The sequence below is a fragment of the Triticum aestivum genome, chromosome 7B, assembly GCF_018294505.1.
Source record: "Triticum aestivum cultivar Chinese Spring chromosome 7B, IWGSC CS RefSeq v2.1, whole genome shotgun sequence".
Taxonomy (NCBI): Eukaryota; Viridiplantae; Streptophyta; class Magnoliopsida; order Poales; family Poaceae; genus Triticum; species Triticum aestivum.
In genome coordinates, this window is record NC_057813.1 from 741,189,345 (window position 1) to 741,215,889 (window position 26,545).

General features: G+C 47.9%; 3 protein-coding genes, 1 long non-coding RNA gene and 1 other non-coding gene across 6 annotated transcripts; 2 read left to right on the forward strand and 3 right to left on the reverse strand.

Moving 5' to 3' along the window:
• Positions 1-2,176: 2,176 nt before the first annotated feature.
• LOC123161507 (catalase isozyme 1) lies at positions 2,177-5,986 on the forward strand. Its single transcript, XM_044579331.1, has 8 exons — positions 2,177-2,390; positions 2,534-2,630; positions 3,590-3,867; positions 4,189-4,965; positions 5,097-5,186; positions 5,298-5,365; positions 5,466-5,559; positions 5,675-5,986. The coding sequence occupies exons 1-8, from the start codon at positions 2,376-2,378 to the stop codon at positions 5,732-5,734; spliced, it is 1,479 nt and encodes a 492-aa protein (XP_044435266.1). The 5' UTR covers positions 2,177-2,375; the 3' UTR covers positions 5,735-5,986.
• Positions 5,987-6,153: 167 nt separating this feature from the next.
• On the reverse strand, positions 6,154-6,377 carry LOC123163475 (small nucleolar RNA U3). The gene has a single exon (XR_006481926.1). It is a non-coding gene; the product is annotated as a small nucleolar RNA U3 (small nucleolar RNA).
• A 4,515-nt stretch (positions 6,378-10,892) lies between these two features.
• Positions 10,893-12,770, reverse strand: LOC123161509 (uncharacterized). 2 transcript variants are annotated; one of them, XR_006480730.1, is made up of 4 exons: positions 12,491-12,770; positions 12,160-12,337; positions 11,419-12,079; positions 10,893-11,315 (listed from the first exon to the last, which is right to left on the reverse strand). It is a non-coding gene; the product is annotated as an uncharacterized lncRNA (long non-coding RNA). The 2 variants fall into 2 exon arrangements; XR_006480729.1 differs by having other exon boundaries at positions 12,160-12,382; positions 12,491-12,736.
• Positions 12,563-16,329, forward strand: LOC123161506 (probable LRR receptor-like serine/threonine-protein kinase At3g47570). The gene is made up of 2 exons (XM_044579330.1): positions 12,563-15,609; positions 15,756-16,329. The coding sequence occupies exons 1-2, from the start codon at positions 12,855-12,857 to the stop codon at positions 16,127-16,129; spliced, it is 3,129 nt and encodes a 1,042-aa protein (XP_044435265.1). The 5' UTR covers positions 12,563-12,854; the 3' UTR covers positions 16,130-16,329.
• A 5,671-nt stretch (positions 16,330-22,000) lies between these two features.
• On the reverse strand, positions 22,001-25,295 carry LOC123156766 (probable galacturonosyltransferase 3). Its single transcript, XM_044574945.1, has 8 exons — positions 25,095-25,295; positions 24,845-24,915; positions 24,715-24,763; positions 24,472-24,618; positions 24,264-24,374; positions 23,779-24,113; positions 22,704-23,676; positions 22,001-22,486 (listed from the first exon to the last, which is right to left on the reverse strand). Exons 1-8 carry the CDS (start codon positions 25,200-25,202, stop codon positions 22,208-22,210), a joined length of 2,073 nt encoding a protein of 690 aa, XP_044430880.1. The 5' UTR covers positions 25,203-25,295; the 3' UTR covers positions 22,001-22,207.
• Between the last annotated feature and the right edge of the window lie 1,250 nt (positions 25,296-26,545).

A 26,545-nucleotide genomic window follows, 5' to 3' on the forward strand; every position in this document is an offset into this window, starting at 1 on the left:
AACTTTTTAACAATTATTCACGTTTGAAAAGTTTGTTCGAATTTGAATGTTCATGGTTTGAAAAAGGGTTTCGCGTTTGTCAAATTTTGTTCAGAATTTTCAACTTTTTGTTCTCGATTTTCTTGAATTGTTCGTAAATTAACAAATGTTGTCGTGTACTTTAAGCACTTGCGCTGTTTACAAACCAGTACAACGTTTCAGCTCGACTGGTTTGGTTATAAAATTCCCGAGCGGGAAGTTGCGTGTTCGATTCTCGCTAGAGCGGGGTATTTTTGGCGGGTTTTTTTACGCGCTCGAGCTACTGACCTTTAAATGGGCTGGCCCATCTGTATCTACCATTAGCGAAAGCTACTCTGCCTGACGCTAACGAGCGTCAGGCAGGAGCTCTCCAGACATAGGGCGACATTTCAAGGAAGTGCGCAGGAGCCATGCGCGTTCACAAACCAATTTTTCCTCATTTTTCTTCCATTCATTAGTATCTCTTGGTTTTGGGGGAGCACAATTGTGCTTGAAAGTGGATGTCTGCTTCACCCCACGGGAGCATAAATTTGTTTACTTCGGGAGCTCTTTTTTTTGCTTGAATAGTTTTAAAAATCTCGATGCGAGGAATCAACGGCAAAAACAATTTGTAATATGGATGCACGCTTCATGACACATGTTGTGTTGAATTATAGATTGGCCATGGGCCCATGTAAACAATAATTTTTGTTAATCTCTAAAACCCCATGTAGGTGCATGATAAGTGACGAAAAGTTTAGTACCACCTCACAAGTTACGGATTCCCTAAAAAACCCTCAGAAGTTGAGAGTTGAGACCCCTTTTATAAGGGTTGCTCTACCACTTGCCATTTGAAGGTTGACAAGAGGAGTGGTACACACGCGCTTCACCTTCTGAAAGATCGAGGATGTCGCCTAGAGGGGGGGGGTGAATAGGCGCTTTAAAATAATTACGATTTAGGCTTGAACAAATGCGGAATAAACCTAACGGTTAATTTGTCTATTATCGGGCAATCTTATTGGGAATAACAAGGGCTTTCCTGGATACCCAAAGTTTCATGTCTGAAGCAAGTTTGATAAGAGTTTTAGGGACCGTCCCAACGTGACTGCTCCATGTTCGTCTTCATCTCCTCCATCTGCTTCGACTACTTTTCCCGACACCGACACCATGGACGAAGACGTCGCCGGCAAGAAGAAGGCTGCAGAGGAAGCCAAGCCGCCGCCACCACATCAGCCCTAGCCTGCCCTACTGAAGGGTATGATTTATTCATCCCCTATTTACTTGTTCATGTGCTAACTGTATATGTTGTGCTCATAAATGTCTCGGTTCTATGTTATGTACATGCTCACTTGTTTAGCTGTCGGTTTGAGTTGCATGCGTTAATGGCATGTTTATTACTTGTGCATTAGATTAATAAAAAGAATGTGCTAATATACGCATGATTTTGTTTTAGAAAAAACGGACACTGCCCTTCATCGGTGTGCTTGCGAGACCAACGAACGGCCCATGCATGCACCATGAACAAGATTGATGCCTCCTCGCACGCCACCAACGACGCCTGACCTTGATCTCATCCGCATCATCCACCTGTTTGAACTCGTGATTTTTATTTATTCTAACACTTTTTGAAATCTGAGAGCATTTACCGAATTTATTAACATTACATGAAATCTTCGTGAACATTTATCACACGCCACCAATTCATGAATCCTATAATCAATGACCGCCGACACACACGATAAAAAAATGGTATTGACAGGTTTTCAAACAAAATGACATTTACAAAGGACACACCTTGTCCGTTGATATTATTATTATTTTGAGGCAAATGCCCCTTGATTAGTGGTTTCAGGACTCCCCTTGACGGTGCTTGTTGCTAGGCCGATGAAGATGGCCAAGGCCCAGAACGGCCCATGTGGTGTGAACAAGATCGATGCCTCCCCGCAGGCCACCGATGGCGCCGCGCCTGATCTCGATCTGATCATTGGACATGCCGTAACGACGAAAGAAAAGAAAACAAATCATCATGGACTTTTTGTTCTATATATCTGCTATCCATCCATCCATCCATCTCTAACCAACGCCCCTATCTCCATCCCCATCCGGCGCGATGATGCAAGCAAAATGCGCCCAGTAGCGGAGGAGTACGACCACATCCGCGCAGCCCACGCCCCTTTCACCCACTGCGCGAGGGCCCCACCCGCCGGCCCGCCGGAAAAAAAGTGGGCGGCCCACCAACTAGAAAAGGCCGACCCGACCCGCCGCTTCCTTCGCCCACCAGCTCTCCTTCTTCCTTCTTCCTCCCCAACTCCTCCACCCCCTCTCGACCTCATCGCCCACCCCCCTCCCCCATCCGGACACGGTCGCCGGCCCCGGCCATGGATCCCTACAAGGTAACACCGCCCTCCCCCCGCCGATCCGGTCCCGCCGGCCATGCATCCAGCCCGGATCGCCGGTTCGGCTGTCGCTGTCGCCCCGCGATCCGCTGATCTGACGCGCTCGGTTTTCTTGGTTTTCTTTCTTGTCTTGTCTGCAGCACCGGCCGACGAGCGGGGCCAACGCCGGCTACTGGACCACCAACTCCGGCGCGCCCGTCTGGAACAACAACAACGCCCTCACCGTCGGCCAGCGAGGTCCGTCACCCGCCCCCATCCCACCTACCTGATCTGCTATTCTTGGCTTCTTGCTGCTCCCGTCCGTCTTGCGCCTGTAGCTACACCCTACGCTTAGCTTAGCTTTACAGATTGCTTCTCCGTCGGCGAAACTGAAATTCAGGGGCTCTTCGGCTCGATTCTCTCTGGATCTGCGGGAGGTCCCCTGGCCTTGCTGTCAATTCACATGCCGTTTACATCTACTAGTATTCGATACATTCACCTACCGGCCTAGGTTTGGTTCCTGTAAGCGGTTGATTGAATTCTGTGGGCACTCCTTGTAGCTTCATTCACAACAACACGCCGTGCTCCGTGGTCCAGCCTGACAAAACTTTTGTTGCAAACATATAGGAAGCTTGATATTTTCGTCAGTCACTGTCATGCTCATAGTGGTTGCTCAATCAACGGGGAAGCTAACAAGCAATACCTTTTTCACACGGCATGGCATGTCACGGTCCAGTCACAGCGATTATCCATCCGATCATGCGACACGATTGGAGGCTCCTAGATAGATAGTGATCTGTCTGGGCCGTCTGGTGGTCCGTTACTCTTCCGCAGATGATTAGCTCTTAGCGCTAACCTGATGTATGCAGGGACCAAGTTCTACACCCCACGAGAAAAAACATAATCTTACAACGATTCATCAATATGTTCGGCATAGCCCAAGCTCAAACCCGGTTCAAAAGTCAAAGTTTCATTGTTCAGCATAGCTCCCCAACTTTGAAAGCGATTGGAATTCCAAACTCCAAACATGGCTGTTTGTTGTAACAAAATGCCAATTTTCGTAAAAGTGATTGCGAAAGCTATCTGAAGTTTCCTAGTGTGATTTTTCCTCTATTGTATCTGTAGGCTGTAGCTATGCCCAGAAGCCTCTGCTTTTATTATCTTCTCCCCGTGATTAATTTGTTACTCGGCATGATGATGAATTCTTCATTTCGCAGGACCTATCCTCCTTGAGGATTACCATCTGATTGAAAAGCTTGCGCAGTTTGACCGGGAACGTATCCCTGAACGTGTTGTTCATGCGCGGGGAGCCAGTGCCAAGGGGTTCTTTGAGGTGACTCATGATGTTTCTCAGCTCACTTGCGCTGACTTTCTCCGGGCTCCCGGGGTTCAGACCCCAGTTATTGTCCGGTTCTCTACTGTTGTGCATGAGCGTGGAAGCCCTGAGACCTTGAGGGATCCGCGTGGTTTTGCAGTGAAGTTCTACACCAGAGAGGTACTAATGCTCATTCTTAATGTTGTATTCGATGTTGTCCTTTTCAGATGAGATTATTATTACAGCTAGTTTATGCTGTGTACAATCACATTTGAGCAGTTTATCTTCCGTTAGCATGTCATTCGCCATAATGCCTTTTTTATCCAAGGCGTTTAAACAGTGAAAGACTCTTTAGCTTGTTTATAAGGATTGAGTCCTCTGTCCTACCTTATTTTCCCTTATGTTATAAACTGTTTATCATCTGCACTTAGATAATTATTGCTGCAGACCTTTTCAGTCAACCTGTAAGTTTAACTGAAATCCGCCGGCATGCATTTTCAGGGTAACTTTGACCTTGTTGGGAACAACATGCCTGTGTTCTTCATCCGAGATGGGATGAAGTTCCCTGACATGGTCCATGCTTTCAAGCCAAGTCCAAAGACCAATATGCAGGAGAACTGGAGAATAGTTGACTTCTTTTCGCACCACCCGGAGAGTCTGCACATGTTCACCTTCCTCTTTGATGATGTTGGCATTCCACTCAACTACAGGCACATGGACGGTTTTGGTGTCAACACCTACACCTTAATCAGCAGGGATGGAAAGGCGCACCTCGTTAAGTTCCATTGGAAGCCTACATGTGGTGTGAAATGCCTCTTAGATGATGAAGCCGTTACTGTTGGAGGCACCTGCCACACCCATGCCACAAAGGACTTGACTGATGCTATTGCAGCTGGGAATTACCCAGAATGGAAGCTTTTCATTCAGACCATTGATGCTGATCATGAGGATAAATTTGACTTTGACCCTCTTGATGTCACCAAGACCTGGCCAGAGGACATCATCCCACTGCAACCAGTTGGACGGATGGTCCTGAACAAGAACATTGATAATTTCTTCGCAGAAAATGAACAGCTTGCTTTCTGCCCAGCAGTCACTGTCCCTGGAATCCACTACTCTGATGATAAGCTGCTCCAGACAAGGATTTTCTCCTACGCTGATACCCAAAGGCACCGTCTTGGCCCAAACTACTTGATGCTCCCCGTGAATTCCCCGAAATGTGCTCACCACAACAACCATCATGATGGCTTAATGAATTTCATGCACAGGGATGAGGAGGTACATTGTTCTTTAAAACTTTTCATCCCCCTTCCGCTTGCATGATGCCGTATTTCCCCCGATTGACAGAAATAATATGTAGTTATGTTTCAAGTCCACTGCAATTACATATATTTGGCTTTTTTTTTCAGGTGAACTACTTCCCTTCAAGGTTTGATCCTACCCGTCATGCTGAACAGTACCCTATCCCTCCTCGTGTTCTATCTGGCTGCCGGGAGAAGGTATGCAACTTGAGCCCGTTCGAACTGTGACTAAAATACTCTAGGGATTAATGCCCCCACCACCATTTGTTTGACAAATGGTTTGCTACATTTGTACTTTTGGAACTGCAGTGCATTATCAAGAAGGAGAACAATTTCAAGCAGGCTGGCGAGAGATACCGGTCCTTCGACCCTGCCAGGTTCATCCCAAACTCAGTTTGATTTGTTTCAAGTCTTTTAGGCACATAGAAGAAATCAAGCAGCGTTGCTAACCGAACTGTATCTTATATGAAAACACAGGCAAGACCGTTTCCTCCAGCGGTGGGTTGATGCCCTCACGGATGCTCGCGTTACCCATGAAATCCAGGGCATCTGGGTCTCATACTGGTCACAGGTACACTTCTGTTCTTTATTTTCAGTTGACCATGCACACTGCTCTACTGCTACGTGTATCTGGGATTATTCAAGCACACTGAAACCAACCATGCTTTTACCAATTCTGTTTGCAGTGCGACGCATCCCTCGGGCAGAAGCTGGCGTCGCGGCTCAAGATGAAGCCGAACATGTAGATGGGCAAGGAGGATCGGACCAGTCGCTCACTCGCCTCGCTTGGTGTCGATCAAGCGAAGAAAGGGTGCGGCATGAACTGAATCTGTCTTTGTGTGGGTGTAGCCATGAATAAAAATGTGTAACAGTGAAATGAATATCGTATGTAATACCGATGAACGATGATGGTGGGTGTTGTGACCCGGTGTTTGCCGGGTTCGTCCGTCGTATTGTGTCTGTGCAAAAGAGAAAATAAAAGACAGTTAGTTGGTTAATCTTTGCTGTGAAAATAAAAGACAGTCTGATAGAAGCTTTGATGATCCATTTTGTTTGGCTTTCCTGCCACTGTTGTGGCATAATTTCAGATATGGTAATTTCAGATCAGGAGATTTTTCTGCTGTTAAAAAATTCAAACAGGAAGGCCAAAAAAAAAAGATTTGGGAGTCTGTCAGACAACCTCCTCTGGGCCACCCTGCACAGGTGTGAGCCAGGCAGGAACGATCCTCTACAGCCGTCGGATTGCCTCCATCAGAGGAATCCTGGACGTTAATCACGCTCTGGCCCAGAGGGCAGAGGTCATCAACCAGACTGAAGTGCTTGCCTCCTTATTGGTAAAGGATGCAGCGGTACGAGCCTATAGAACAGATCCTGTTCAAGTAAGGTCGTGCTACGAGCTGCAGCGCCTCGCCTTATAAACCGGTGCCGCTCCCCGCGAACTAGCGAGGTGGGACTAATGTAAAGGAGCGCGCAGCAGCGCAGCGCATCGCCTCCTCTCGGTCGCAGGCTCGCAGCTTAGGACTCGTGGGGTGCTGGGCCATGTGGTTGGGCTGAAGAGGACACGCGGCGCGGCCCATCTGAGTGAGATAATACTTGTCCTGTACGGCTTTTCTTTCCTGTGATTTTGAATTTCTTTTTCCTTTCCTGTATCGCAGTTGCATCAGATTTGCATTTACACCTAAAAAAAACAGTTTTTCATTTTTCTTCCCTGTGATGTTTATTTTTTGTCAACCTGCGAACACTAAGTTGTTTTCGCAATATACTCGTATTTTCTTGTTAGTTCATCCATTACTATTAAATATTATATAATGAAAACACCCATGCGGCATTTTCTGGAATACAATTAAAAGCGTCCACGGAAAAATCCCACAGATATTTATCCAATAAAAAAAAGAGTTCCGTACACAATCAAGTAAAGAAAAGTCGTTAATTACTTGTCACAAAAATGGATGTATCTACAACTAAAATACATCTAGATACATATATTTCTTGGACGAGTAGTTCCGAACGGAGGGAGTACCTTTGTTGTGCACTTTTGTTGCATTTCCAGCGCTCATTTTCGAAGTATTGTCCAACCTCGGCTCAGCCTCACCTTCTTGCTGCATGTTCATCAGGGAATAATCACTGAACTTGCTGACCCTTGCATAAAAAACCAACAGACAATCTAGAAAAACAGCCACCTGCTCTTCCCTTCTCCATTCTCAACTTGCCTTTTCTCCCCGCGGGCAGAAGGCATAGACAAGCTTATCCTTGGGTTTCAACACCATGCATGGATATCACACACAGGAAAAGGTTGGTGCTGCTATTAAACAGGTGCATCGCTATTTCTGTACAGTTAATAATTCAGTAATGGAGCTGTCACTCACATAACTCACCAAATGTGGATAGACATAGTTGATCCGCAAGTAGTTGGCAAGCAGTTGATCTTCTCTTTTCTATTCATTCCCAGTTGGCAGCAACTGACCATGCACTGCCATACTGCTATGTACTCCCTCTGTTCGGAATTACTCGTCGAAGAAATGAATGTACCTAGATGTATTTTAGTCGTAGATACATTCATTTTTATGACAATTAATTCCGAACGGAGGAAGTACTTATGTATACCTGGATCATATGAACACACACTGGAACCAACCAATGTTTTTACCAATGCTGTTTGCGGTATGACGCGTCCCGGCTCAAGATTAAGCCGAACATATAGATGTGCAAGGAGGGTGCAGCCATGGTTGGTGTCGATCGAGCGGGCCAAGGAGGGTGCAGCATGAACTGAATCTGTCCTGCGTGGGTGTAGCCATGAATAAAAATGTGTAACAGTGAAATGAATATCGTATGTAATACCGATGATGGTGGGTGTTGTGAGCCGGTGTGGCTGGGTTCGTGAGGGTCTGCAAAAGAGATAATAAAAGGCAAAATGTGATGGTTAATCTTGCTGTGTTCCGTTGTTCAGACGATAATTTCAGATGTGCTATAGACCGTTTAATCTTTCATAATCAAAACTGCAGCTAATTTGCAGTTGTTTTACTAGATCTGGAGATTTTTCTGCAGCTAAAATGTCATCAAGGAAGCAAAAAAAATTGACCTCTGGGCCACCCTGGACGGGCAGGAACGATCCTCTACTGCCTGCCTTCATGTTTAAATTTGATGAAACTTGAAATGGGGATGATCAAACCCTAGCACCAAATGGATTTCAAATAGGTTCAACTTAGAACATTTTTGAATGAATCCAAAATGCCCTTAAAAAATGTTCATGATTTAGGGAAAAATGTGAAAACCTTAACCAGAGATGATGCACATTTTTTCATGGCATTTATGGCCTTTGAATTAATGAATATTCTATTTGAGTTGGAGCAAATAATATTTATAAATAATTTTATGGCTCCAAATATTTCGCAATTATTTGAGGGCCTCTAAAATAATTCAGTTGATGCCCACAATAAATTGTGGAATCAACAAAAATGGTTTACCATTTTTACTAAATCAAAACAGAGGCAAAATAAATAGAAAATAGAAAAAAGGGAAAAGGGAAATAACTTGGCGGCCTGGCACTATGCAACCCATCTGGCTGAAGTGCGAGTCGTCCCTAACCTCTGGCCAGACCGGGGCAACACCTGGATACGCCATCGAATTCCAGACATCGGAGGAGGAAACCATACCTACCATCCACGTACCATAAACTCAACAAACGATCCATTATCTTCCATATGCCGTCGATGCGGACCATAATCTGCATCCACTCCTGAAATACATCCCAAGTCCCGCGCCAACGCTGGAGCAAATGTCGTCGCAATGACGGAGCCCGAGGACACAGGTCTACCCCGAGCAGCCGTCGTCGCCGCACCATCTTTGCTTGAACAGACTGGATTCCTAATCCATCCTCAACCATAGGACCGGTTGCCTCGTCAGAGTAGGATCTGAAGAGACTATTCAGGGTCGTCATCACCGCTGCCGAAGCCAAGATAATGAACAATCCAAAACTAAACTACTTTGGACTAAAACTATCCACAAGCGTGGATCCGACGCCCCTCCCCCCTCTCCCCCCCCTCCCCCTACCACAGAAGGGGAGTCGCCGGAGGACGACGGCGAAAGAGGACGCTCTGGGCGGCTGCATGTGGACGCCCTTTCTTTCTTTCTTCGCGGGGAAGGAAGAAAATCCCTTGTAAAGGTCGCTGGTCTACCTCGCCTTTGAGAGCAACCCATGTTCAAACTATTAGATTGCCGATACCTAGTGGTGTCCAAACTATTAGATTGCTGATACCTAGTCAAAAAGTATTCCATGGCGATTGATTATCGTAATCAATCTTACACGTTGAAATAATGTTTTGAAATAACATAATCTATCTGGGTTGCGGCGCGAACCTAAAAACCTAATTATTTTGCAAAGAGTGGTGGTGAATTTCTGTAATATTACTTGGAACATGTATTTTCTTTTGCGGAAAAACATTCGATCTATTCATCTTCAGTTATGGGAGTACAACGAACACCAAAAATAATAAAAATTAAACCCGGATTCATAAACCACCTAGCGACGACTACAAGCACTGAAACTTGCTGAAGGTGGCGCGCCACCGTCATCGGCCCTCCTTCACCGGAGCTGGGGCAAAACTTGTTGTAGTAGACAGTCGGGAAGTCGTCATGCTAAGACCACATATGACTAGCGCACCAGAACGGCAACCGCCGTTGATGAATTGTAGCGTAGATCGGAAGAATTCAACCTGAAACACACGAATGTAGACGAACGATGAACAAATAAATCCAGCAAGAATAGATTTGCCGGAGACACACCTCCACACGCCCACTGATGATGACGATGCTAGATGCACCGCCAGAACGGTGGCTAGGCAGAGAGAATCTTGTTCCATCTTTAGGGAGCCACCACTGTCTCGCCTTCCTGAACAGGACACAAGCCCTAACAAATCTTGAAAACACATCTAAAAACCAAGACCTCCCACCGGCAATGGTCAGAATCCACCACGCCCTCATGGCCTAAGACCATCGAAGACGAGGCCGGCCGGCGAAGGCGCTAGCGAGAGGCAGAAAAACCCTGATCAAGGATGAGCCGGCTTGGTTAGGAGCGTCCCCCGTCAGCCCAAAGTCGGCTGCCTTGCTCGTGGTCTCATTACTTAGGTCCTGTCATTAGCCTAGACGAGTGAATTTGGCAACTGTTTTTTTAGAATAATTAGGCAACTGGTGTGTTCATTCATAATTGATGACTGAAACTCTGCACCGTGACACCGCCATGGTACGACCAGGCCTGGATACCGAGCCCACCGGCTGTGGCGGCTCACGAGCGCGTCGGCTAAGGCCGTGGGCCAGCGGACGAACACCCGGGCCCAGTCTGGGAATAAACAGACGCAACGCGTGGAACGTTTAGCCCCACATCGCTCGGCTAGCAACGTCTTACGCGGGTTAAATAGACTTTTTTCCCTCTTTTTGTATTTTCTTTTAAATTTTGCAGGTTGTGCAACAGGTGAACATGTAAAGTCTAAACTAAAGATAAACTAAATTTTTACCATTTCCTAACATTTTTCTTTTTCTTTTATTAGTATTTTCACTATCCTAATCTTTTTTCCGTTTTTACCACTCTAAGGCTCATACTCTAATGTTTTGCACGTTGTGCAGTAGATGCACATGTAAAGTCTAAACTAAAAAATGAAAACTAAAAATAAACTAATAAAAGAATGTTAGTGGCCAGCCGAGTTGAGAAAAAATGTATCCAAGAAATGATTTTTTTTTTTGCGGGAATACCTGAGAATCTACTTCTTCTTTTCAGTACTCGTTTATTTTGCTAGTTCGTACTACTATTTTTCTTTACTCCGAGAGGAACATGGTAAATAACAACACCCAACCATTACTTACAAACGTACTGCCCATGTAGCATTTTCAGAAATGCAATTAAAACTGGTCCAAGGAAAAATCCTTACAGTTATTAATAATAATAATAAATTTAAAAAGTGGCCAGTACACTGCCAGATGAGTGGCAAAAAAAGGTGCTACACTAGAAGAAAAAACTCAAGAAAAATGAGTTTCATGCATAATCAAGAAAAGGGAAAAAGGTGATATATGACAGCACTCAGAGCTACTCCCTCCGTCCCATAATATAAGTCTTACATTATGGGACGAGGGAGTACTTCTGTTGCATTTGCAGCCCACTTTAATTGGTGAAGCATCATCATCCCTCCTTGGCTCAGATTCTTGCCGCGCCTTCAGGCTCACACTCTGGCTGATTCAAAGGGGATGAGCACTGAGCATCACTTTCCCTTGGAAAATTCCTTGTACGGTGAGATACCTCCCAGCATTGGCTTCCTCCGCCGCCTCAGGTACCTTGCCCTGAAAGGGAACATGATCACCGATACAATCCCAAGCAACATTAGCCGCCGCACCAGCCTCAGGAGGGTGAAAATTTCTGACAACGGGTTGCAAGGAAGGACACCTTCTGAGATCGGCGACATGCCGTCGCTGCGTGTTATACAGCTCTACAACAACAGCCTCACCAGGAGGACCATCCCGTCGTCACTCGGGAACCTCTCCTGGATGACCACCTTGTCCCTGGCAGCTAACCACCTCGACGGATCAATCCCCGAGGGCATCGGGAACAATGCACATCTCGAGTTCCTTCCTGGCCATGAACAACCTCTCAGATCTGCTTCCTCTTTCGCTGTACAACCTGCTCTCTCTCTCTCCTCCATTCTGAACTTGACTTTCGCTGCACAAGGCGTAGAAAAGGCTTATCCTTGGCTCCCATCAGGCAGTTATGGCTGTCCATTCATTACGTGCCACCGCGCCTTGATGGATCGCCGGGACCGGACCTCCTTGGGGTTTCAACATCATGGATGCATGTGGGTTGTGGGAGCATGGGACCAGGTGCAGCTCCAATTAATCAGGGTCAGCAAGTCAGAATTCGGTCTGCTGTCACAAACAGGAAAAGGTTGGCGCTGCAATTTCAATCTGCTGGCCCTCCCGGAACCGGACGGTCACAGAATTGACATCAGATTACCTGGAAATCTGGTGTTCTCTTGCACAACTAGATTTTCCAGTGAAGCGGCGTGCTGCGAGCCAACTGCCTTCTTCCTTCCTAAACAGCGTCGCTATTTCTGTAGAAGCCTGAAACTTAGGGGGTGCAGATAATAACAGTCAATAATTCAGTAATGGAGCTGACACTCACAGAACTCACCAAATGTGGATAGATGATCTTCAAGTAGTTGGCGAAATCATTTGCTGAAGGTGGCCTCATTATTGGTGCTGTCGGAGCACATGGAGTATTCCGCGCCGCTAATCTTCAAAGTTATTTCGCTGCACTCCCAGCCCCCTCTCTTGAAGCGCTATCCCTCCTTGGCTCAGCTTCAGGCTCACTGCTGATTCAAAGGGGATGAATGAGCACTGAACTTCCCTTCTTCCTAAAAAAAAAAAATTCAAACACACAGCCTACAAAACAGCCATCCTGTTCCTTCCTTCTTCATCCTGAACTTCCGTTTTCTTCTTACATAAGGCATATAAAAACTTACCCTTGGTTCCCATCAGGCAGTTTTGATTGTTTATACATTGCGCCGCGCCTTGATGAATCGCTGGGACCTCTTGGATTTCAGCATCATGGATGCATGCGAGTCTGGGGCCAGGTGCAGCTCGGCAGCAAATTAATCAGGGCCAACCAGTCCAGCACACCACGGTTTCATCAAAGGTCTGGGGTCACCAACAGGAAGATGTCGGTGTTGCTATTATTTTAATCTGGATAAAAGATCTTGCGGACACCGTGCGCGTGCGGACTCCGTATTTGGAAGGGCAGATATGCAGCTCCGATGATCTGTGCCAAGCAAAGGAGGAGAGAGCGAAAAGAACCGTCTGCAAAGACTCAACACAGGGCAGCAGACCATGCGGTGGAGGGGTACGGCGCTGCCACGGTGCCTCGTCGGAATCAGATGGCTTGTGCTTCTCCTGCTCTCCACCATGGGGGCGACGCGCGCACACGACAGCGATGAGAGAGCTCTCCAAGCTTTCAAGGAAAGGATTTCAGACCATTCCGGGGCGCTGGCCTCCTGGAACCGGAGCATCAGCTACTGCACCTGGGAGGGCGTCACGTGCAGCCGGCGGCACGGGTCGAGGGTGGTCGCTCTGGACCTCAACTCCCAGGGGCTCGCCGGCACCATCTCCCCCTCCATCGGCAACCTCACTTTCCTCCGGAGGCTCAACTTGAGCCTGAATCCCTTGCACGGCAAGATTCCTCCCAGCATCGGCTCCCTCCGCCGCCTCAAGTACCTTGGACTGCGAGGGAACATGCTCACTGGTGCGATCCCAAGCAACATTAGCCGCTGCACCAACCTCAGGGTGATGATAATTGCTGACAACAAGGGGTTGCAAGGAAGCATACCTTCTGAGATCGGCAACATGATGCAATCGCTGCGTGTTGTACACCTATACAACAACAGCCTCACTGGGACCATCCCCTCATCACTTGGGAACCTCTCACAGGTGACCATCTTGTCCCTGGCAGCGAACCATCTCGAGGGATCAATCCCCGAGGGCATCGGGAACAATGCACATCTCAAGTTCCTTCAGCTGGCCATGAATAACTTCTCAGGTTTGCTTCCTCTTTCGCTGTACAATCAGTCATCTCTGTACATGTTTTTTGTGACGGACAACTACCTGCACGGCCGTCTACCAGCTGATCTGGGAAGAAGCCTTCCTAGCTTACAACAGTTTGGATTTGGGAATAACCGATTCACTGGAGTTGTGCCTCCATCACTGACTAATATCTCCAGACTCGAGCTTTTTGATGTTGCAAATAACGGATTCAGTGGGGTTGTCCCTTCAGACTTGGGAAATTTGCAGTATCTTAGATGGTTTAATCTGGTTGGAAACAAGTTTGAGGCAAACAATGAACAAGAATGGCGCTTCTTTACTTCTTTGACAAACTGTAGCAGGTTGCAGCTGTTAAATATAGAACAAAACAGGTTCTCGGGGCAATTACCAACCTCATTGTCTAACTTGTCCACAAACATCCGAGAGCTAGATATTTTTAACAACAATATATCTGGTACTATTCCATCGGATATTGGAAATTTGATAGGTCTTGAGGTGCTTATTCTTGCTGGCAACTTGCTCACTGGGGCCATTCCTGAGACCATAGGGAAGCTTATACGATTGAAGAAGCTACATCTGAGTTCCAACAACTTATCAGGATTCATCCCCTCTTCCATCGGAAACCTCACTGGTCTTTATAGGCTTGGTGCAAGCTTCAACAGCTTGGAGGGACCGATTCCATCAAGCATTGGAAATTTGACCAAACTTTCATCATTAGATATATCGACGAACCATCTTTCTAGCTCAATTCCAAAGGAAATTACGCAACTATCATCCATCTCAATTTATTTGGCCTTGTCTTACAACTTGCTGGAGGGACCTCTACCTTCAGAAATTGGCAATTTGGTAAATCTCGAACAGCTTATTCTATCAGGGAACCAGTTGTCTGGTAAAATACCTGCAACCATTGGTGGCTGCGTAGTCCTGGAAACCCTCTTGATGGATGGCAATTCATTCCAAGGAAACATCCCTCCCACTTTGAAGAACATCAAAGGGCTTACTGTACTGAATTTGACAAACAACAAACTGAACGGCAGCATCCCAGGGGAACTGAGCAATATTACCAGCTTGCAGGAACTGTATCTTGCACATAATGATCTGTCAGGGTCAATCCCTGAACTCCTGGGTTATTCAACATCGCTGCTCCACCTCGACATATCGTTCAACAGTTTACAAGGTGAGGTACCAAAAGAAGGGATTTTCAGGAATTTAACTGGACTATCAATTTTTGGAAACAATGAGTTATGTGGTGGAATACCACAGCTTCAACTGCCAAAATGCCCAAGCTCCAAGAAAGGCTTGCCGAAGTCCATGAGAATAGCTGTCCCTACAGCAGTTGGTACCCTCGTCTTATTTGTAGCTCTTGCTTTAGCTGGATTTCTGTACAGAAAATTTAAGTCAGGATTGAGGAAAGAACAACTGTCACCTCAGAAGATCATGATTGACCTTCCAATGGTTTCATACAACGACATACTCAAAGCAACGGACGGGTTTTCAGAAGCCAATCTGCTCGGGAAGGGAAGATACGGTACTGTATACAAAGGCACTATAGAAAATTTTGCTGCAGCTGTGAAGGTGTTTAATCTGCAGCAATCTGGATCCTACAAGAGCTTCCTGGATGAATGTGAGGCACTAAGAAGAGTTAGGCACCGTTGCCTTGTAAAGATAATCACATGTTGTTCAAGCATCAACCACCAAGGCCAAGACTTCAGAGCGCTAGTCTTCGAGCTCATGCCCAATTTCAGCTTAGACCGCTGGATCCACCCAGATATTGAAAGCCAAAACAGAATGGGAACACTCAGCTTGTCACAGAGGTTAAATATCGCCGTTGACCTCGTGGATGCTATAGACTATCTTCACAATGGTTGCCAACCTTCCATCATCCATTGCGATCTCAAGCCAAGCAACATTCTTCTCACAGAGGACATGAGGGCTCGTGTTGGGGATTTTGGCATTGCTAGAATTCTAAAAGAAGCTGCAAGCGAAGCTTCTGCAAGTTCCCTTAGCTCCATGGGAATAAGAGGATCCATTGGATATGTTGCTCCAGGTAACTGAATATGCTCCCCCTATGCTTGAAATGATCACATTTAATTAGATATATGCTTTTTAAGGCTTAATTAGATACAGTATATGTTTATGAAATAACTTCTGTGCATACCTGTTTATACCCCGAATTGTTTCAATCCATTGTAGAATATGGAGAAGGGCTTCCGGTATCTACTTATGGTGATGTGTACAGCCTTGGGATCACCTTGATCGAGATGTTTACTGGAAGGTGTCCGACAGACGACATGTTCAGAGATGGGCTAACCCTGCAATGCTTTGCAGAGGCAGCAGGTCTTCCTGGGAATGTCATGGTGATAGCAGACTCCAACATCCGGCTGCATGATGAAGCAAACAATAGCGCTGACGCAGAACATATAACCAGAGCCAAGGAATGTTTGGCTGCCATCATCCAGCTTGGCATCCTATGCTCAAAGCAATTGCCAAGAGAAAGGATGTCAACAAGTGATGCTGCTGCAGAGATGCATGCTATCAGAGATGCCTACATCAGTAATCAGAGATGAATTGCTGTCAAATCATATAAACAAACCACTACCACATGCCGATTGGGTCCTCTGAATTTATTCTTGAATCTGCAGTATATTGTGATGTAAAATATCAGCTGGTACTGTATTGTTCACTCTATATGCATTAACATTTGTGACAACATTTCGTGTGGCCTTGGGTGTAAATAAGACACATATGTTCTCCATCAGTTTATTCAGTCAACCCTTACCTGAATCAATCAGCCTCTAACTGTGAGAGACTGCTCATGATTTAATATTTGTTTTTTATGGGTGCATTTTGTTTCTAGGCTACATGGTTATGAGTTCTGACATTGAGAATGCTCCATTTTCCTCCACATTCTTATGCATAATAACTCCATGCTTATTGGGCTTGTAATTCGTATGGCAGAGCAAAAACATTTGAGTTTCTTTACTACCTTGTTGAACATTTATTGTCCTGTCAGTTCATATTCCATATAACACCCTTCTTGAGTCAGCAAAAGAATATTTACTAAGTTGTGACTTAGAAATCACTGTGCGTGTAGTTGATAAATGAGTAAGAGCTAGATTGCTAAGCATAAGAATGAAAAAAAAATATGATGCTGAACTATGTTAAAGATACCACTACTGTACCTAACTCCCTCCTGGTGAAAAACTCGTGGTCCAAAAGTACCAAAAAAGAATGATACATATGTCATTGTTTGCTTGTGTAGCAATGTCGAATGTGCGGCTGTCAACATCTTCATACTTGGACCAGCAGACCTTGTACACGGAAATGGCAAGGTCCAGCCAGGGCTTGTAATGACGGTATGTGCATTCTCAATTTCAGCAATGTCAACAGCTGGATCATATAGCCATGCCAAGTGCTTTCCAATGGATTTGTCAAACTGTAGAAGGTAATTGGCCCTGGAGGCAATGTGCCCAACTTCCACAACTTTTGCTACATGACTCGGCTCTTCAAAGTTACTTTCATTGCATTTCCAGCCCGCTTTGTTGAAGCATCATTGTCCCTCGTTGGCTCAGATTCTTGCTGCAGCTTCAGGCTCAGGGCTGATTCAAAGGAGTCCCTTTTTCTTAAAAAAATAAATCCAACACACTCTAGAAAAAGAGACACCTGTTCTTTTCTTCTTACAGAAGGGCATAGAAAAATTTATCCTTGGTTCCTACCTGATTATTTTATTCACTGCGGCTTACCTTGATGGATGGATCACTGGGACCTCCATGGATTTCAGCATCATGGATGCATGGGACCAGGTCAATTTAGCAGCACTTAATCTGGTCAACAAAGGTGCAGGAGTGGTCAAATTCAGTCTGAGGTCACTAACAGGAAAATGTTGGTGCTGCTACTATTTTACTCTGAAGAAAGGCTTTCTGGACACCGTACCAACTCCGCATTTGGAAAAGCAGATCATGTTGTACCTCAGATGAATTATACCAAGGAAAGGAGTAGAGAGCGAAAATAACCACACGAACAACCAACACATCACAGCAGGCCATGTGGTGGAGGGGTACGCTGCTGCCACGGCACCTTATGGTGATGTGTACAGCCTCGGGATCACCTTGATCGAGATGTTTACAGGAAGGTGCCCGACAGATGATATGTTCAGAGATGGGTTTAACCCTGCAATACTTCGCAGATGCAGCACATCTATCTGGGAATGCCATGGAGATAGCAGACTCCAACATCTGGCAGCATGATGAAGCAAACAATAGCGCTGATGCAGAACATATAACCAGAGCCAGGGAATGTCTGGCTGCCATAATCCAGCTTGGCATCCTATGCTCAAAGCAATTGCAAGACAAAGGATGTCAACAAGTGATGCTGCTGCAGAGATGCATGCCATCAGAGATGCCTACCTCAGTAATCAGTGATTAGTTGATGCCAGATCATATGAACAAACCACTACCATATGCCAATTAGCAAGGTTTCTCTGAATTTATTCTTGAATCTGTAGTATTTTGTGATTTAAACTATGAGCTGGAACTGTATTAACCAACAAAAAATTTCACTACCAGATGAGGTGAAAAAAGGTGCTACACGTAAAGAAAAAATTCAATTAAAATGGGTGCTGTAAAAAGGTTCTACATGAGCACATCACTAGACATAACTGACCCAGTTCTCCAGAGTTACCTTTTGTTGCATTTCCAGCCACCTTTGTTGAAGCACTATCCCTCGCTGACTCAGCTTCTTGCTGCAACTTCAGGTTCAGTGCTATTTCAAAGGGAACAACGTCAGGTTCAGTTCTACTCCCTCTGCTCCTAAACATAAGCCTTTTTAGAGATTCCAATACAGACTACATACGGAGCAAAATGAGTGAATCTACACTCTAAAATGCGTCTATATACATCTGTATATAGTTTGTATTAAAATCTCTAAAAGGTCTTATATTTAGAAATGGAGGGAGTATTCATAGGGAATGAGCACTCAACCTTCCTTTTTCCCTAAAAAAAAATCCAGCACAAGCTCTACGCAAACAGCCACCTGTTCATTCTCCACTCTCAGCTTCTCTTTTCTTCTTACAGAAGGCATAGAAAAATTACTCCATTTCTTTCCACATTCTTACACATAATTACTCCTACTTATTGGGCCTGTAATTCATATACCAGACAATAAACAGTTGGGTTTCTTTATTATCTTGTTGAACATTTACTGTTCTTTCAATTCATTTTTGTATCCTTGAACGAACAGAAGAATATTTTTTTTCGAGAAAACGCAAGAAGAGCTTGCATTTCATTGCTTTGGAAAGAGGGTTTCGGTTACAATCCTCCTAGGAGGGAATTACAAGGCTGAGGGCATGTTAGTGCACGTCCCAGGTTTGGGGCAAGATGGCACGAAGCCCGAGGGCGCCGGCTCTGGCCCAGAGGGTGGCCTCGTCTTTGATCTTCGTGAGCAGGTCGGTCGTCGAGGGCTGGCCTCTGTTGAAGACGCAGTCGTTGCGGTGCTTCCATATCATCCATGGGACGAGGAGGGTCGCGGAGGCGAGGCCCTTGCGCATGAGTGTTGGGGTGGCATGTCGCGCCGTGCGCCACCAGTCGTTGAGAGAGAGCTCTCTGTCGGGCGGGGCGCAGGGGAGCCTGAGCCAGTGCAGAACCTCATGCCAAATCTGTCTGGTGAAGGGGCAGGCGAGGGTGAGGTGGTGCATGGTCTCGGGGGCCTGATCACAAAGGAGGCAGCGTGCAGGGTGCTGCAGGCCGCGGCGGGCGAGGCAGTCGGCAGTCCAGCATCGGTCCAGGCGGGCGAGCCAGTGGAAGAAGCGGACGCGCGGCGGCGCCCAATTCTTCCAGGTGAGCTTCCATGCATCGCAGCCCAAGGAGCCATTGAAAGTGGCGAGGTAGGCTGATTTGGCGGAGTAGACGCCGCTTGTGCTCCACTTCCAGACGAGGCGATCTGGCTCTGCGGAGAGTGTCGTGGCGCTGATAGTTTGCCAGAGCTGTAGGTACTGCCCGATCTCGTGTATGCCGATCGTGCCGTGAATGTCCCGTGCCCACTTGTTGGCCTGGAGGCCATCGGCGACGGTCCGGAGCTTGCGGCGGCGCTTGGGGGTGCAGGCGTAGAGGAGTGGCACAATCTCGCAGACGGAGCGACCGTCGATCCAGCGATCTTCCGAGAAGAGGGCCTCCGTGCCGTTCCCGATTTGCATGGTGGTAGAGGCGAAGAAGAATGAGCGCTCCTCAGCGGTGAACTGCAGGTCGAGGCCTGCCCATGCTCTGGTGTTGTCCGTGCGGCTGAACCACAACCAGCGGGTGCGGAGCGCAAGGCTGATCCGTCCGAGGTCGCGCACGCCGAGGCCACCGAGCGAGAGCGGCCTAGCGACGCGCTGCCAGTTGACATGGCAGTGGCCTCCGTTTGCCTCCGCGCACCCAGCCCACAGGAAGCCGCGCTGAATTTTCTCGACTGCGCGGATGGTCTTCTTGGGTGGCGCGAGGGCGAGGAGCTGGTGGATCGGTATTGCGCTGAGGATGGCTTTGACGTACGCAAGGCGGCCGGCTTTGTTCATGAGATGCGCCTTCCAGGTGGGGAGCATGCCGGCCGTTTTGTCGACGACGGGCTGCAGCTGTGCGGCCGTCGGGCGATGCAGAGTCAGAGGGATGCCCAGGTACGTGATCGGGAGCTCGGCGAGGGGGCAGCCCAACAGGTTGACAGCAGCCGTGACATCATCAGCGGTGCATCGGATCAAGGTGGCCGAGCTTTTGTTGTAGTTGACGAGGAGGCCTGAGGCTCGGCCGAAGAGCAGCAGGATGCTCTTGACGGCGGTGATGTCGGCAACGGTGGGGTGGCAGAAAAGGATCACGTCATCGGCGTAGAGGGAGACCGAGGGGATCGGGCGTCGGGGGTGTAATCGCTGCAGGACGCCCAGCTCCGTGGCACGGCGTAGAAGGCGACCGAGCGTGTCGACGGCGAGGACGAACAGCTGCGGGGACACTGGGTCGCCCTGGCGAAGGCCACACCGGTGCCAAATGGTGGGGCCAGGGTCTCCGTTGATGAGCACCTTCGTGCTGGCCGAGGAGAGCAAGATGGCGAGCCATTCCAGGAAGCGGTTGCCGAAGCCGTACTGCCGGAGGACCTCGAATAGGAACGGCCAGCTGATGGTGTCGAAGGCACGAGCCAGGTCCAGTTTCAGAAGGGCGCGAGGGGCCCCGAGCTGGTGCAGGAGGCGTGCAGACTGGCGCACGAGGATGAAGTTGTCGTGCAAGCTGCGCCTAGGGATGAAGGCATTCTGGCAAGTGCTGACGAGGTTGCAGAGCTTCGGCACGAGCCGGAGCGAGAGGACCTTGGCGAAGATCTTGGCGACGAGGTGAATTAGGCTTATAGGCCTAAAGTCGCCGAGACCGCGTGCGTCCGCGCGCTTCGGTAGCAGGGTTAGCAGGGCCTGGTTGAGGGAGCAGAAACCTCGACCGCGCAACTCGTACAGTTGCTGGAAAATGTCGACGAAGTCTTGTCGAACAATGGGCCAGCACGCACGCAGGAACTCTGCGGTGAAGCCGTCCGGGCCCGGAGCCTTGCGAGCGGGGAGTCGCTTCACAGCGTTCCAAATTTCCTCGGCGTCAAAGGGGGCGTCGAGGTCGTCGAGGTTGGTGGGCGTGATCAGCTCGGAGAGGTCGAGGCTGCAGTCGCGGGGCGTCTCGTGGCCGAGCAGGGCGTCAAAGTGCGCATAGGCCGCGGCCGCCATGTCGCGGGGGGCGGAGATTGGGGCGCCGTCCACGGTGAGGCAATGAATCCGATTCTTCTGCCGGCGATACGTGCATTGCCGGTGAAAGAATGATGTGTTAGCGTCGCCGTCCTTTAGAGTTGCGATGCGGGCGAGCTGTCGGGCGATGGTGCGCTCGAGAGAGGCGAGGCCGAGGTAGGAGGCCTTGATCTGCCGTCGGAGCCAGTCTTCGTGCGGGGACAGGGGCCGGCTCTCCTGCGCAGTGTCCAGCCTGAGAAGGAGCTCTCTGGAGATAGCGAGCTTGAGGCGAACGTTGCCCACAGTTCGCATGCTCCAGCTAGTGAGCTTGCGCGCAGTGATTCGCATGCGCTGCATGAGTCGCCGGAAGGGGTCGCTGCAATGGGTGGAGTGCCAGGCGTCCGCCACAGTGTCATGGAATCCATCCAAACGTGTCCAGAATTCCTCAAAGTGGAAACGGCGATGACCTGGCGGCACCGGTTTGCAATCAAGCAGCAATGGGATGTGATCGGAAACAACGGAGGCGAGGCATCGGAGATGGCACTCCCCATGCAGTTCCTCCCAGTCGGGGGTACAGAGGACGCGGTCGAGGTGCACCAGGGTGGGGGGTGACTACTCGTTGGACCACGTGTAGCGCCGGCCATTGAGGTAGACCTCTTTGAGGACAAGGTCGTTGATCGCACGCCGGAAGCGACCCATCATGCGGCGGTTGAGATTGCCATTGCCGGTTGAGAACAGAAGAATATTTACTATGCTGTGAATTTCAAATCGCTGTGCATGTAGTTGATACATGAGAAAAAGCTACTAAAGCACAAGAATAACAAGATTATGATGCTGAACAATGCTAGACATATCACTGCTCTACCTAACTCGCTCCTGGTAAAAAAAACTCGTGGTACAAAAGTACCAAAACAGAATGATACATATGTCATTGTTTGCTTGCGTAGCAACGCTGAATGTGTGAGCTGTCAACATCGACATACTTGGACCAGTAGGCCTTGTACTTGGAAACGGCAAGGTCCAGCCAGGGCTTGTAATTCCCATTGTAGTGAACTACCGCTGCATTCTCGATTTCAGCAATGTCAACAGCAGGATCGTAGCCAAGGCCCAAGACATGCCAAGTGTGATCCAATGGGTGTGTCAAATTGTAGAATGTAATTAGTCCTGGAGGTAATGTGCCCAGCTTCCACAACTTGCGATCCTCATTCTGAAAAACAGCTTCTCTTAGTAAGTAAAACCAATAAAAGCTACTCCCTCCGACCCATAATAAGTGTTGCAGTTTTGAACTAAGGTTTAAAACCTTATTTTGGGTCGGAGGGAGTACTGACAAGCGATTGTTGTAAGAGGACGACGTACACATAACATACACGGTGGGATAAATGTAGTTCAACAATATAACAATATTTTTTCGCTCCATTACTTACCAAATTTTGCCAATAATGGTATATTCCAGTGATGTTTCGCTTCCTCCACTCCTTCAGGTCAAACATGTTCATTCCAAAAGCCCAACCACAAGCACGTGGATCAAAGTTCTCAGAGATCTTAGGATGTGAGAAGTTGAGATAAGTGTCGAAGCGATGGAAACTTTCTTTGCAGGTTTCAACAGCACCATTTACCATCCCTTTAAGATCAACGTCCCAGAGGGGTGTCAAGTCCTTCTGCACAACAACATCATCATCAAGAAACAGGATCTTGTCAAGCTTGGGATGTATCTCTGGCATGTAGAACCTTAGATGGTTGAGCATAGACAAATATTTTGGGTTCCTGTACTTCAGATTTTCAGTCCCATCAGAGAGTGATGACGGATCATGTGCTTTAAAGTAAAATTCCTTGAGACGAGCTGAGTCAAGTTGCCGCATAACCAAACAATAAGACGAATTGAGCCACTTGAAATTGTCAATGTTCTCCACATGGACAGTAGCAGGGCGGGGAGAATGACTGATGAACCACATCTTCATAGCTGCAAAATTAAGCTTGTCAGTGACGATGTGGAACACATGCTTATTTGGCTCCTTGGCATTTGTCACGGTTGATCTGACAACTACTGAGGCTGCAAGGACATTATCAGAAAATATAGCATAGTGATAGAGTGACCGATCCTCAAGCTTTGCTTTATCTTCTTCGTCCTTCAAAGCAGCAGCTTGAAAGTACTCCTTGATCACACCATCACGGAGATGATAATCGGTTATCAACTGCATATGTAGGCAGTGCAAGGGCATGGGAACCGTCTTTGCAGCATGCTGAACCAGGAACGTGTTTTGCTTTTTCGCAGTGTCGATATTAAGTTCCGCGGACTGCAGCATAACACGTAATCTTCTCGACACTTCATCAGAGTTGTACAGAACATCTCTAGCTGAAGACAACACATGCCCCATTGCTTTTGCTCTCTCTAAAGCGCTGCAGAACAAGAGAGGGCGACAATATATACATTGTTCCATGCCAATGCGAACAAGAAACTGAAGAAAAGTCTGGAATTTTCAGAGGTGTTAAATGAAGTACCTTGAATCCAGTTCACTGTCCATATTGGCATCCCCGATAGCTGCTTTGCTTTCTTTTATGCACTTCATGAGTGATGCATACAAGTCGGTCTCGTTCTGGGAACGTGCAATGGTGGCGTACACCTTGGCCATTATTATCTGATCGTTCATGAGCTTCACCGTGGAGTCTGTATTTGTGTGGTGGAACTCCTGCCTCCATATATTGTAACTGACTTTCACTTTATTATCGAAGTTCCTCGAGCTGTTTGTGGCCGCATTTCGCATCTGGAGCTCGGCCTCCTTGTCCATCTGAAGCAACTCTTGAATCCGCTGCTCCTTTCTTCTACGTCGAAATACCTGCAGGAACCGTGTGATGTTTACAACAAAGCGACAGCAATGAATAAGAGCTAGAAAATTTAGGGAGTGAACCAGAAACACTTGCGACGTAAAGATGAATGCATATCCACCATCTTACAAAACAACTATGCAAGACAAACAATGTCTGACCTCTCGCTTTAGCTTTATCGGATCGGGTCTTTGGGCTGCCAAAACCGCTGCACTTGAAAGATTGTTGGCCTCTGATCCGGTGTCCAGTGGCTGCTCCTCCGCGGTCTCTTGCTACCATAACAGAAGAAGAACCACCGCTGAGTGTTAGAACCTAAAATCAGTTTTTGCAACTTCTCTTGACGGCGGAACATGCTTGTTCACGACATACAATTTCGGCAGGCGGCTGGCTATCTCTGGGCAGCAGAGGGTTCTCCCAGATAGAGGAGGACGCGAACTCCCTGGCGGTGACCTTGAACAGCTTGATCCGGCCATCCTGGTCGGTGTACGCGACGGTCTTGTTGAAATCCTCCACGTCCTGCGCAAGCAAACACAACCCCACATTGTTTCACACTGCACAATCACACGCACGGCTCCAAGATTCCTGGGCTGGGAAGTGGAAGCGGGGCAGAACCTGCAGATCGCCGCACCCAGGGCAGCTCCGGTGACCGGCCTCGCGGGCGCTGCGGGGATTCACGGCAGCGTCAGAGTTAGAGCGTCTATTTATTAAGCACGGCGCGGGCGGCGGCGGCGGCGATACTTACGCTCGGTGGCGGTGGTCGGAGAAGAGCCGCCGCGACACCGCCGATCTGACGGAGGGGACGTGGACGACGACCTGCGGGGCCGGAGCGGGGGGGACGGTCAGGAGCGAGGGAGGGAGGGAGGAGGGAAAGAACCCATTTTTTTCCGCCGGCTCGTGCCGCGCCGCCGCATTCCGCCGTTGCGGCCGGCGGGGGCGGGTGTGGAGTGCGGAGTGTGGGTGGGTGGGTGGTAAGGAGGAGAGGGGAGGGGTACCTGGAAGGAGAGGAAGAGGAGGAGCAGGAGGAGCGCGAGGAGGCCGGAGCGCCGCCGCCACGCCGCCGCCGCCGACGAGGGGTTGGGGGGCAGGGAGGGGAACGCCATGGAGGAGGGAGTGGTGGGGCCGGTGGCGGTTTTTCGGGGGACGAATCGCCGGGTGGCTCTAGCGGCCGTTTTTCCGTTGGGATCGCAACGGGAATGAAGGGGAAACTGTTACGGCCACACGTGCTGGTACACCCAAGGCAGTTGAGAATCATCATGGGTGGAGAAAAATACTGCGGGTAAAACCACAATTGCATTGTATATGAAAGAAAATGTCGACCTTTCACGGAAAGATCAAGGACGGAACCAAGATAGGCCTTTTTGGCCGACAGGGGCTTGGAGGGCACACTCCAAGCACAACCGCGCAATTTGAGCATGGCCTTACAACTCTATTGTACCACCTTTAACGTTGCGCCTCAAAAGAGGGTTGCCCGCCTTTGTAAAGATTGCTCCTTTTTTTTATCATTTTAGTTTGTAACAGCTGACCACACCTGCCTAAAAAGAGGGGGAACTTTATGTCTTTCCGTTTCAAAAAAGGGTTGCTCGCCTTCATAAAGATTGTTCTTTCACCGTACAAAGTGTGGGATTGTTGTCAACTAGTGGTTTCGCGTGGAGTTTCCCCTCAACCCTCGTTCCCGTCGGCCGATGATTGGTGGAATGCGAGTCTAAATGCATCCTTGGACCACAATCAACGTGTATGTCATGTTGAGTATGTGGAAGGAAAGGAGCATGCATGACTTCAACTTCCTTGGGTTAATCTATTTGGGGGTTGCAAAATATATTTGCCTTAAATTAAGGAGATGAACAAATTTACTTAGAGTATGTAGAGCGCCATTTGGGCGTGGTTGTTTCACCAAAAACAACCTCATAGTATGTAAATTTAACTCTGTTTCCTAACTAAAAGAGAGTGTTCCTGCAAATTTCTTGAAAAGAATATAAACATCGTGTTCTACTTTAGCGGCACTATCTGTGTTTTATTAGAAGACAGGATGTACAGTTAGTATAAAATTGAGTCACTTATTTTGGGACGGAGGGAGTAGATGATAGACAAATGTTTTTTGCAGTGCTGACACACACTGGTAGGTATGGTTCCAACAAAGCTCCAGCTTTTTTGACCAGCCACTCTCCTAGTGCAGCATCAAATTCTCATTTTTATTTTACTGCAAGGAAGGCATCAAAGCATGATTTGATCCTCTAAGCGTCCTCAAATCATTTCTATCCACCGAAGAAAGTTTCTTATTTGATAATAAGATTGGCTTTGTAATGTTAGTGAGCTTCCCACTAGGAGCTAAACAAATAAAAGGGAAAGGGAAAGTGAAAGGGCGCCTAAATTGTTCTGAAGAACTTTTGGATCAGTCTAGCACTTTAACCAGCTTCATCCAGGAGTAATCTGGAGCAGCTAGCAG